The 12,997-nt window shown below is 41.8% G+C and overlaps 1 protein-coding gene across 1 annotated transcript in view; it reads left to right on the top strand.

Moving 5' to 3' along the window:
• The window catches only part of ush2a (Usher syndrome 2A (autosomal recessive, mild)), a 192,888-nt gene that overhangs the window by 38,764 nt on the left and 141,127 nt on the right, over positions 1–12,997 (top strand). Inside the window, exons 10-16 of the mRNA XM_061068445.1 lie at positions 30–123; positions 6,973–7,168; positions 7,642–7,772; positions 7,924–8,131; positions 10,561–10,844; positions 11,626–11,851; positions 12,032–12,169. Coding sequence (XP_060924428.1) covers positions 30–123; positions 6,973–7,168; positions 7,642–7,772; positions 7,924–8,131; positions 10,561–10,844; positions 11,626–11,851; positions 12,032–12,169 — 1,277 coding nt within the window. The remainder of the gene's footprint in view (positions 1–29; positions 124–6,972; positions 7,169–7,641; positions 7,773–7,923; positions 8,132–10,560; positions 10,845–11,625; positions 11,852–12,031; positions 12,170–12,997) is intronic.

The raw sequence follows: 12,997 nt of genomic DNA on the forward strand, positions 1-12,997 counted from the left end.
TTCTCTCTCCTTCTGTGTCATCCGGCCAGATGTGAGTGTCACGGCCACGCAGAACACTGTGATACCAGTATCACACCTTACCGCTGCCTGTGCCTGCCTGACAGCCACACAGAGGGACACAATGTGAGTAACACACACGGGATCACAAAACAGTAAATCCAATTTTAACCTTACATCACACAACCAGTGTTACTAGATTCTGAACACATTGTTCCACCTTGGTTTGTTTTCTCTAGGAATTTCTTTTCACAACTATCTATATCAGTTTTGGATCCTGATAGTCATCATGTGATGCTCATATCAAGTTCAAACATATAGTCTCCCCCAACGAAGACAGTACACTGCATGTTGTTGAAGTTGTAAATGAAAGATGCACATTATTTTAAATAATTTTAATGAGAGCCCTGTTGGTGCGAATTTTTAAAAGGGTTGAGTAATTTGTAATAAGTGAATTTGTGATGTCTTTACATTTCAGGGGTAATACACGACATATTTTCACATTTCCTTTCTTGAAATGCGGTGACTGAGCTTTTGAACGCTGTGGAAGTTAAACATGGCTTTTATGTCCGTCCTTATATGCGTTTTCCAGAGAAAAATAAGCCTTGAACTGAGTTTGATGTCAGGTATGAATCCTTCATGAACCAGCTTGAATATAACACAATTATCCACATTATTTTGAAGTCTGGTCACAGTTTATATCGCAGCAGCTATTCACACACAGGTATGCTGCGGAATATTAGCGTACACTTTGATTCTCAGACTGGTTTGATCCAACCCAACATCCCAAGAACAGTACTTGTAACAAAGCTAATACAACTTGCCAGGTAATAGTCAGCACCACCCCAACAAAAGCCTCCAGTCAATCAGCAGTGAAAAGTTCAGTATGACTGCTTCACCTCACTGTAGCCTGCATTATTCACTGCTTATATATCATTCATACACCACCGTGTATGTGCATTACTGTAGATGTTTAAACCCTGTCATACCCTCATGACAAACTTTCCAGAACATAAGCATGTATTTGGTAGTGTTTGTCTTTCATGGACCCATCGATATAGAAGAAGAAGCACTCTTACTAAACACACACACACAGGCTGACTCCAGACAAGAGTTGGGCTGATGTTACCATCGTCAATGGGGGCATCACAATGTGACTCAGATGTAGACAAATACTGTGGAAACCATTGATCATGTTATCCGCTTACAGTTTACCCAGTCTGAGTTAAACATGTGTCCGACGACAGCTGAATCTGTGTGTGTCTCAGTGTGTGTCTCAGTGTGTTCCCTAGTCCCGTACCCTAACCTAAACCATCAGTATGTAATAACCCTCACTTGAACCCCTACTTGATTCAGACCTGAGCCATAAAATCAAGTCTCAACTCTCAAACAGCCCTTTGAAAGGGGTAAGGGCGGGCTTGAAGGTGGCTGAACAAAATATTGTCCATAAACACACAAAGGAATTTGACATTGTGAAGCAATTGCCATCAACCAGACTAATCATTAAAAAATCCATCTGCCTCTCTTCTTTTAAAAAAAAAAAAATCTCATTTAAACCATTTACATTTCTCTTTTTACGCACCATGTTTCCTCTTTCGTGTCTCGAGGTCCCTGTCCCACCTCCATCCTTTTCTCTTTGTCGATCTCTCTCTCTCACACTCTTCCTCTCCTGGGTCTCAGTTTAAATAATGTCTCAAATCGACTAGAACAATGACATTCCCTTAGCATGCATCTCTAATCAGCTCTTTTTCTCTCTCTGTTTGTCTTTCGCTCCATTTCACTCAGCCGATTTCTCTAACCCCCTCCCCTCACTCTTTATTGCCTCACTATACTTCTAACTATTTAATTCCTTCCTGTTCCTCATGTTTCATCCTCGTATTCCTTCCATTTTTCTTCCCGTCTTTCTGTCCTTGTGATCTGTTTCTGTCTGTCTCTCCTTCTACATACAGTGAGATTTTTGTTTCAGAGAGACGTGTCCAATATGGATATTTGTGCTCACGTGTGTGTGTGTGTGCGTGGTTGTGTGTATGTTTTATGTAAATTATTCCCTACAGCAGCTCAGACCTCACTGTTTAAAGGAGTGTGGGGAAAATGTGTGTGTGTCCTGTGTGTGTGTGCATGTGTGCACTTTTCTTCCCAACCTGTCCATGTCGTCTCCCTGAGTGAATATTCAGGACCTTTCTTCTGTCTCCATAATATTGGAGCATAAAAGGCTGTGAGGAATATTAGCGTTTAATATTGCATGCCTTCTGTTGACTTGGATCGGCCGAGCACCATGACGGATGTTGTACTAATCTGCAGAATTTCCACAGTGACATTAAAGTGACAGAAATGCTCAGACATGTGTCAAGATGATCAACGGGGGCCTTGGAAGACACAAACTTAAATTCTCCCTCTCTCACACTCACACACGCACACAAAAGCGCAGACACTCACCCACTTTCTCACTCTGTCTTTTGATTCTTTCTTATGTGCACTCTGTGTCAGACTTGATCTCTTATTCTGTCACTCTGTCCCATACGTCTCTCCACATCTGATGGATTCAGTCGTGTCTGAAAGCTATATCATATATCTTATTGTACATGGAATCCTACATTTTATTTTATGTTGTTTGATGTCTTTGTCATGCGGTGCTTCAGGTCAGTATGTGTGGGGATTCAAAGTCGTCCAATATTTGTGATACAGAAGCAAAAATATGTAAAAAAAAGAAAAAACACTACACTGTCTTTAAAGTACTGTTTCCCTTACTGCAGGGTAAGTAGAGATACTTCTAGCTGTTTATAGGTTCCAGCTGATTTTACTGTGGACAAATTCTGCAATCTTACATTTGAAATTTAGTCGTAGAATTGATTTAGCTCCAGTTTATGTATGGTTCGCTCATCTTGGAGCTGCTGTTAGGATTAATGATCAGGTGCTTAGATTCAGTTTGAAGTGAAACAAGTACCTTAGTCACATATAAAGTGCAATCAGGCAACAGCCTTTTTATATGGGGTTTCCCTGTATACTTAATACATCAAATATATACTCCCTGAATCCCTTTGCCGACATTGTCATTTTTATTTTCTTATAATTTTATAGATTTTTAGATGTCTAGTACTCCTCTATCCTAATGTATTTTCATTTTCTGAGTATACTTGTGCGAATGTGTATATGTTATATTTTATGTTATTGTATAGCTTACGTTGGTTTCTGTGTTTCTACAGTTGCCCAATGTGAATGTTATTCTTAAAAAAAGAAAGTGTTATAATGAAAAGATTTTGTAGAATTTGATTAAGCTTGGTTAGGATTATTCACAGGTATTTAAGGTGAATTTTGTATATCAATTCTGAAAAGTACAAAAGTGTGTTTCTGTTTGTATCTGTGTGTGTGTGTGTATGTTTGTGTGTGTGATGGATATTGATGGCTAGTGACACTAAGTAGCACTGCCCAGGATCCCTTCTGCTAAAGTCTGCCTCAGCAGCAGATTTTCACCTACGCTGGGGTTAACCGGGTTAACTTCAGATACACATAACACAGGCCTGTACACACAAACACGCTCGTGCACACACACCAGTGGCACAACCTTTCCAGTGAGAGCGTGAAATTGGTCGTGGCATTTAGGATAAGATGCGTTTCCCCAACAGATTAACAGAGGCACACACGCACACACACACACAGACAAATACTCATACATACACACACACACAAAGATGCTTGTGACATACCATCTGAATGTCCACATATCCATTAGTCTTCTCCTCACTCAGCAGATTTTGTCGAAATATTCAGAGTGTAAAAAAATATGTTATCTCTCCTCTGACTCACAGTTGACAACATAAACACACACACACACACACACACACATAACAAAACATTTAACCACATTGCTAACAATATTAATTGTGCTAAATGCATATGTTTTACTAAAAATGTCCTGAATGAGTTTATTTGAATCTCCATATAAGCCTTTGTATTGTTACAGTTGCATCTCTTCCTGGAGTCAACCAGATTCATATCCTGCCACCATTTTTTCCCCCTCCACCAAGGAGGTTACGTTTACACCCCTGTCTCTTTTGTCGTTCGTTGGTTGGTTGTTTGGTTTGTTGATTTGTAAGTGAAATCTTGCCAAATGTAATGAAAAGAAGAAAAGATGTGGTGTGTCTAAGGGAGGAAATTGTAAATTTTTTGTGAGGATCTGATCAGGGAGTGGATCCAAGAATTTGGTTTCACATTCTTTGACATTGTCTGATTTTTCAGAGAATATTTCATGGATCTTGATGAATAAAATTCTGATTTCTATAAGTGTGTGCAATTTGGTTCAGGAAAATTGAAATGATGTGGACTGTTGGGCATTGGTGGAGGTATGTGCTGGCATACCTCCGCTGGCATTCTCCTACTAAACTTTCTGTTCTGTCAAAGTGTTGAAAAAAAACAAACAAATGTTGAATTAAGAGTCCAATTGTTGATAAAGTGCCTCTCCATCTGCAGAGCACACTTCACCAATGTTCTAAACTAGGTTTACTGTTACAGTGAAGTGACAACGTGCAGGAAGATAAACACAGTAGAATTGAAACCATGTAAACTCAATCTTCAGTATCTGCTGTCCCTTTTCGCTGCTGTTAGTGTGTGCAGATGATGGAGTGCCATCAAAACCTTTTGTATAAAGAAGAGAATGAACGTGTGCACTCTTCTTTTAACTCCCGAACACCAGTCCCTCGACTAATTAGCAGGCTGGGAGAGAGGGAAGGTAATGCAGTGTTGAATTGAAAGAAAGGAGTAGAAAGAAAAAAAATTCCCTCTCTTTCATTTGTTATGGTAATATTTCCTGCTCACATACTCATCGCGGCTATGGGAACGAGCGGTCGGGGGATAGTAGAGACAGGGGGAACCAAATGAGGAAGGGGAGAGGTGGGAAACCGGGAGAGATGTAGGGAGTGATTTGTTTTTGAGAAAGACGGAAGATGGAAGAGGAAGGAAGGGTGGGAAACTGGAGGAGGTACCGGGATAGAGGAGACGAAAGAGGAATGAAAAGAGAGCGTGAGAGATGTGGGAGCGGAAAACTCGCTGCATCTCGCTCTTCAACTCCTCCCCGGGCAGATGAGACGCAGGCTGAGATGTAGAGCAAGCTTTTTGTTGCAGAGAGAAAAGTACCTTTGATAAGTGAAACATTTTGAGGCACAGGGCTGCAGATAGACAGGCAGGCGAACAGAAAGACAGATGGGCAGAGGGGTAACAGAAGCATGTACAAACAGAAAGGCAGGTAGTTACTGGTGGATACGACAACAGCCAGAGTGGAGGCCAAACAGCTTGACAGACAGATGAGCAGGCAACAGACACAACAAACAGGAACATGCAAACAGCCCTGCACTCCTGCGGAATTACATGTCCCGAGACACACCCCTGTGTGTGTGTGTGTGTGTGTGTGTGTGTGTATTAATGTGTGTGTGTGTGTGTGTGTGTATTAATGTGTGTTTGTGTGTGTGTGTGTGTGTGTGTGTGTGTGAGGGGTCTTTACAGGCTTGTTTCTTTTTGTCTCGTGTCTGAAGAGAATTGCATGCTGCTTCGTTAGTCCAGAGCATTGTTATTAACAGGATCTGTGTTGAGACACACACACACACACACACACACACACACACACACACACACACATATACACACAGAGACATGCAAACCATGTTGCTCTTGTGAATATGTGTTTTATTTTCCCTTAAATCTGCTTTGTGAATGAGCGTCCACTGTCTCTTGTTTATATAATCCTTTTTTTTACCACCAGTTTAAGTTTGCCAACTGTTGAAAGTTTAAAAGCTACACTTGGGGTCTTTTGTCCTCTTCACATTCCAACAATGATTTTGTTCAGGATCATATTGTCCTCTCTTTCTTTGTCTTCTGTTTTTTCCTGTTAATGTCTTCCCCACATTGTTGCTGTTTTTTGTATTTCTCTCTGTCTCCTCTATCTCTATCCCTGTTATTTAAGTTTAAAATATAAATGCATTTTTATCAGTCTCCTGCATTTTTCTCATCCTCAGCTTCTCTCTCATACACAAATATGAGCATCCTCTCCCATTTCCATCTATGCTCTCTCTCTCCCCCTCCCCTTATCACCCCACCGCCCCCCTCCTCCCTCTGTGTCATACATAATAGGCCCGTTGCAGGTCTGCATGTGTCACACATGGGAGGAACTCCTGTGTTTTTTAATACATTTTTAATCCCACCATTTGATGCCCCCCTTGTCTGCCATAATTTGTACTGACTGCTGAACAAAATCAAAGGCCTTGTACTCGCTGGTTCTTGCCTCTGCAGCTCTGTGCTACAGAAAAATGCATTTTTTATATCACTTCCCCTCCCCCAACACACACACACACACACACATGCACACCTTTGTATGTTTATTTTGACAGGAGAGTGTGCCTGTGTGAGAGCTTTGGCTGTAGCAAGTCACTCCTCATTAGTGGTCTGATGAGTGTATTGGTTGGGGGGTTACTGACTCTTTATCATATAGTACAGAATACCTCTGTGTTTTCTATTCAGTTTAATGTATTATTCTCTTCTCTCTTTAGATTTAGATTAACATGGATCACTGATTTTTCTCTCTTCATATCCCCCATCACTCATTCTGTTTCTTAGCTTCTCTCTGTTTCTGTCAGTCTTTGTTCCATCAGAAACAAGTGTTTCACTTGTCATGGGGCCATTTCTCTATGCTCACATGTGTATACAGTAGTTTTCAGTGAATGCACAGTTGATGACATTTATTTCAGTGCTTAACACACGTGGTTGTTTATTTCTGATCTCTTGTCAAGGGATTGTTTTTGATCTCACAGAGCGAAAAGTGCTTTTAATTGTATTCTCAAATTCACTTAGTGTGTTAGAATCATTGTATGTGAATCCAGTTCTTCATTATTACAAAAAAATACAACTGGCAGCATATTCAAACTGTTCAGTATATCTGTATTAAATGTATATCTGTATTTTAATATAATATGTTGCTGTTTTATACAGTGTCAGCGTTGTGCGCCCCTCTACAATGACAAGCCATTCAGGTCAGGTGACCAACTCCAGCCTATGAACTGCCGGCCTTGCCCCTGCCACAGCCACGCCCTCTCCTGTCATTATGATGTCAGCGCTGATGACGAACCAAATGAGCATTATAGAGGAGGAGGCGGCGTCTGTGACAACTGTATGCACAACACCACAGGTACAGAGTTTGTTACAATAATTACCCTTTCACATGTTCAACCACCTAAATATAAATGCAAAAAAACGGGTTCTTGTCAGGTTTTAATATTTTTTATATATTATGGTTTGGCTACCAATTCCCCAAAATTCGAAATTTCCCACACAGTTTGTTAAAAGGCTGCCTTTTTCTGAATCCATGAAGCATTCAGATTTCGAGCCCCACCAGCTGCAGGGGAGCTTCTTTGTCCTGCTGCAGATTGGACAAAGACAGACTGACCATTGGCAGCACCAGTAGAAATCCAGCCCGTGGTTAAACATGTAGTTAAAACATTCATAAGATTTTTACTGTCTTCAGCAGGCAGGGTTCCGGATAAAGTAGGCACATGTCAACCTGGACGTGAATGTTTGTTTTGATCTCTTTGTGTTTTCTGTCTTTTACCTTGTCTTCCATGCTCTCTGTGTCATCTTGTGTGTTTCTCTTTTCACCATCAGGTCAGAACTGTGAGCTGTGTATAAGTGGGTTTTTCCAGGTTGAGGAATCTGATCCCTCTTCGGTTGATGTTTGTCGGCCTTGCAACTGTCACACTGCTGGAACAGTCAACGACAGTATTGAATGCAACCAGGTATACAGTAAAAACACAAACAGCAAATTGTAAACCTCATATACTCTAAAATTGATGATTGAGTGTTTTTAAAGCTATTGAAAGGAACTCAAGATCAGTTTATTTTCTATTGCTGTTTTTTCTTCTCTCCCTCTGCGTTTCTTGCCTCCAGGTAGGGGGTCAGTGTCGATGTAAGGTTGCAGTAACAGGCCGCCGTTGCACCGACTGTTTGCCTGGCTGGTACGGTCTTCAAGCCTCAAATCTAGGCGGCTGCATCCGCTGTAACTGTAGTGACACTGGTGTCATCAGCACCCCGACGGCAGAGATTCCCAGCTGCAGCCAGGAGACGGGACAGTGCCAGTGTAAACCCCATGTCACAGGTAAACAAACCGCTGAAGCCCACCATCCACCACTTAGCTATTAAAAATGACCGGTGCCCGAAATAGTTTCTTTTACAACATGTCCCAAAGTATTTGGATAACTTTGCTTTTCATGACAACAGCCAGTTTTTAAAAGTCTGTTAATGGCATCTTAATTAATACGTAGGCTCAGTGGCTCACGGGGTGCACACACACAACAAGCAGGAGTGGATACACCAAAACACTTGTGTATACACACAGGCATTAACACATCACCCAAAGTGTTTTGCCAGCCAAAATAAACAGGCTTTTCTGCTGGCGGTGCTTCCAGCCGTTGTGCTTTTCTTTGTGATAAATGGTTTCACTCTCTCCCCTGTGTGTCTTTGAAGAGCGCTTGTATGAAATGCAAAACCGGCCAACGCTCCTCAACTCAACGCATCATGGTTATTGCTAAGCCTCGCTATCAAGGGCCCAGGGTTTTGCGTGTGAATGTGTTTGTGTGTGTGTGTGCGCGTGTGAAAACTTGGAAATGTGTACAGTATATGTATGAGGAAGAATGTCTGGATGTGGCCATATGTAAATATTTGTCTCCCTCCCAACTGTATGTATTGAATTTAAGTTTCCTTGTGTATGTGTTACATAAATGTTGAACATACGTGATTGTGTGTATGTGTGTGTGTGTGAGCTTCCGCATGCATGCCATCAATACCTAAGCTGGTATTTAATTCTCTAATTCAATGCCAAGTTGATTAAAACAAACTGCTGCAGCCCCTTGTATTTTTCACTCCTTCTTACAAGACCCACTTTCATTTTTTCCCCCCTGTCCCTGTTTGTTTGGTTGCTCCCACAGGTATTTTTCAGAAATTAGATTTGATTATGGCAATTTATTACTGCCAAGCTGATACTTTGAGTGGAGCAATGGCAGGCACACTTCAGAAGGACGGAATTGAAATGCGCGCACAGAGACACAGATACGCACATGCAGACACACACACGCACCCTCATAACAAGGTGCCAGAGTGCATTGTGTACATAATAGTGTTTGAAATGGTGAAGCATGAGCCTGTTAACCAGCTGGCTACTGATAAAAGGGCTGGGCCATGTCTCGAAAACACACACTCACATGCACACGTGCACACCCCAGTACAAAAATGTATCCTTTTTGTTCTGATCTAATATCTTCGAAAAAAATGTTGGTTTTCTTCTTACTTTTCCCTTTTACTTATCTAATCTCCTCATTTGTTTCTGGTCCAACTTGTATTTGAATGTCTCAACACTAGCTGCACAAACAGGATTCACGCTTATTCAGCTCAATATCTTAAATGTAAATGAAAATACCATATTTTTGTAATGGCTCTGGGGTTCTTTAAAATGTGTATAACTTAATTGGGGGGGAAGTCGTACAATATATCACATCATTGTTAGCTTTGTAAGCATCAGAGTGCCACCCTGCATATTTACCACACTCAAATGTGCACACACACACACACACACACACACACACAGAAATTCCGTCACTGCACAATGATGAAATATGATCTATGGAGAGAAATACATTCATATCTCTAAAATCATTAAAGTGGGCAGACCAGGGGGAAATGCCAAGTGTCTGCCACACACCGAGTAAGACGCACATTATTAGACACACACACGCACATGGTCATGTTGCCTTACACAGTTGTACAGGTATACTCTCATGGACGCATGTCCACGCACACACATTCACACCCACTCACGTACGAACACTCGCTTGCTCATAAACGGCGGTGGTGACTGCGTAGCCCCCAGGCATCCATTTAGGGACAGATTGCCTGTCATGGAATACGTATGGCATATTCAAATAAGCCCAGCGCACACACACTGCATATCATAGTTTAACTAGCCATATAGCCTCGTGCTGCTGCTATAAAACCTACATCGTGGTGTTGGTATATGCTACAATCCAACAATTATAATCTGCACAAAAATTATTGAGCAAATGACTTGGCAAAGTCACAATAAACTGCTGAGGTGACAGATATGGACTCAAACTCAGGCTTTTCTTGTTTTTACACTTAATTTAGTATTATTTTTCATGGTCTCCTATTCATCTCTCCATACCTTCATCCCCTCTTTTTATTTCCCTCCATTCTTTTCTTGTAGTTGCTTAATTTATTTATTTTCTCGCTCAGTGAAATTAAGTGTTTGGCCTTAGGTGAGTGATCCATCATATGTAGAGGGCCTGGCCCTAATGATGGCAGTTTTATATACTCACCCACCATTTCTCTCGCTCGCTCACTCTCTCATGTTCAAGCACACACACACACACAACAACACACACACACATTTCCAAATTGAGAGAGGCTTGATGCTAGCGTTTTTCTATTTCCCCCTCTGTTTCTCTCTGGTGGCCTCACTCTGCCCTTTTCTCAACATTTCTCTAACCCCCCTCTCTCTTGCTCTCTTGCCAGGTCTTTCTTGTGACCACTGTGAGTTTGGTTATTGGAACCTGTCCCACCCAGACGGCTGTGTCCCATGTGATTGCGACCCCATGGGGTCCGTCAGCCAGTTCTGTGAGCCTGAGCGGGGGCAGTGTGAGTGTAAGGCCGGGGTGGGGGGGCAGCGCTGCGACTCATGTGGCACTGGGTCGTATGGCTTGAGACTGGAGGGATCCTGTGCTCCCTGCAACTGCTCTCAAGAGGGGACAGTACCTGGGACAGACTGTGACCCTGACACAGGACAGTGTGTGTGCAAGGTACGACATCATGTTTTGAATATTCCAAGTTTGACACTTTAATTGTTCTGGTTCAAAGTGTATTGATCTTGTAACAGTAGTTCACAAAAGACTGATCCAAATGTCCATTCTGTAATTGTCTTATCACAGGATCTTTGTCAGCAAAATAAAGTAATTATCTTACAATGTATTATTTGCTCTCTCTCATGGAACTCTAGTCTATTTTTAGTAGCACTTTATGTATTTATTATCCATACTTTCTTAAAAGTTAACACTCTGGCTTTCCCACAGAACCCAGGTTCAATTCGAATTAGTCTGTCAGTAGAGCACATACCTTCGCCAAGGCCCAACATGAAGTCCCATTATGAAATCACATTCACAAGATTCATTAGATCCACAATATTTACATTTTTTGTTGAACATGCACCAAATTGCACAGATTAATATCTTTTATACAGTATATTTTCCCACCAAGGTCCATGAATTATTCCCTAATCAAGACAAATGTTGACAATGTTAAGGAAAGTGGGGTGAAAAATCCTGGATCTTCCCCCAGTTGGGCTTGTCCTTGAGTCATGCCCTAAAACTTCATGGAAATTAGTTGAGTAGTTTATGCATAATTCTGTTGACTGGAAACAAAGGTAGAAAAACACCTTATCACCATGGTGCAGGTAACAATCAGAATCCTCTCTGACACTGACAAAGCAATGACATCTCCTTACCACCTTGCAATGCTACAATGTACTTATCTATTACACCTTCCATTTTGTGCCTCCTATAATAATCCTTAATTCTGTCATAGAAACATGTGAAAGGCCGTCGCTGTGACTCTTGTCGTTACGGTTACCACACCCTGGAGCATCGAAACTCCCTGGGCTGTTTACCGTGTGCGTGTGACATCAGTGGCACTGCGTCCGAGGGGGTATGTGACATGTGGACCGGACAATGCCCATGCAGAGAGGGGGTGCTGGGAGCACGGTGCACCAACTGTGCCCACAACTATTACAACAGGAGCTCAGACCTCCAGGGTGAGAGAACACAGAGCAAGAGACAAACGTCATATCCGAGATTAGTTATACATTTTGATTGAATCCAACTGCTTAACATGTGTCAGATTCTGTACAGCTTGAGAGTTTTATACAAGACATTTAGTCATTTTTGTTGTAAGTTTATTCTGGTTTCTGAGAACGTTTTATGTGTCCTGTCAGAGGGTTTGTTCCAGGGCTGCGTTCCATGTGTCTGTGACCCCAGAGGAACTGTGGCAGGAACCGTCTGTGACAGCACCACAGGCCAATGTGTTTGTGTCCCTACGCGCTCCGGACAAGACTGCGGTAGCTGCCGACCTGGTGAGTGTGTATGGAGGGGCTGCCAAAAAAGAAGAGATATTGGGGGAAATGGTCAAGAACAATGACTAGTGTTCCAAACTCCTAGTGTTCCTGTGTGTGTGTGCGCGCGTGTGTGTTGGCACGTGCGCTCTGCCAGATCTCCAATCAGTGATTGTCCTGTTTGTGCCAGGTCTCAACAACAGCACAAAAGAGGGGAGAGATCGCTTTTTGTCACTCATCTGACTTTGTCTGTGTGTGTGTGAGTGCATTAGCTCATGAATTTGTTTTGAGTGTTTGGTTAATCTTGTGGGACAAAAGGTAACAGATGTTGTATTGTGTCAGTAATTGAGAAGGTCCAACAGCATAGTCAGGTTTACTGTCACACAGGCTGGGAACGGATGTTAAAGAGATTAAACAGAGGACACAAGATAATAGTTATTATCTCACATGTGCCCACCATATCAAATTCTGCAATATGCCCGACTGGCATGAGTTAACATTCATGTACTGTTAGCTATCATGTCTGGTAAGTATTTATTCCACTAGCTTTGTCATACTCCATTCCTACAAATTGTCCATCTCAATTTCCTAAACTGCTATTTTTTTGCCAATGTGAGTTCCCTGCTCCAAGTGGCTAAATAGAATATCTAATTTGCTTATTAGCTGCCAGGCCTGGGGAAAAATAAACCAAATTGATTTATACTTTAGAACCTGGAGTGCTTAATGTAACCCCAGGCACACTCATTGGCATTGTGCTAAATTTTATTAAAGATAAATTGTAATCAACACTGCGTAATGCTTATTAGGAAGGACATAAATATATGCAAGCTGCAAACAAAGTCAGTCATT

This window comes from Limanda limanda, chromosome 3 (genome assembly GCF_963576545.1).
Source record: "Limanda limanda chromosome 3, fLimLim1.1, whole genome shotgun sequence".
NCBI classification, from domain to species: Eukaryota; Metazoa; Chordata; class Actinopteri; order Pleuronectiformes; family Pleuronectidae; genus Limanda; species Limanda limanda.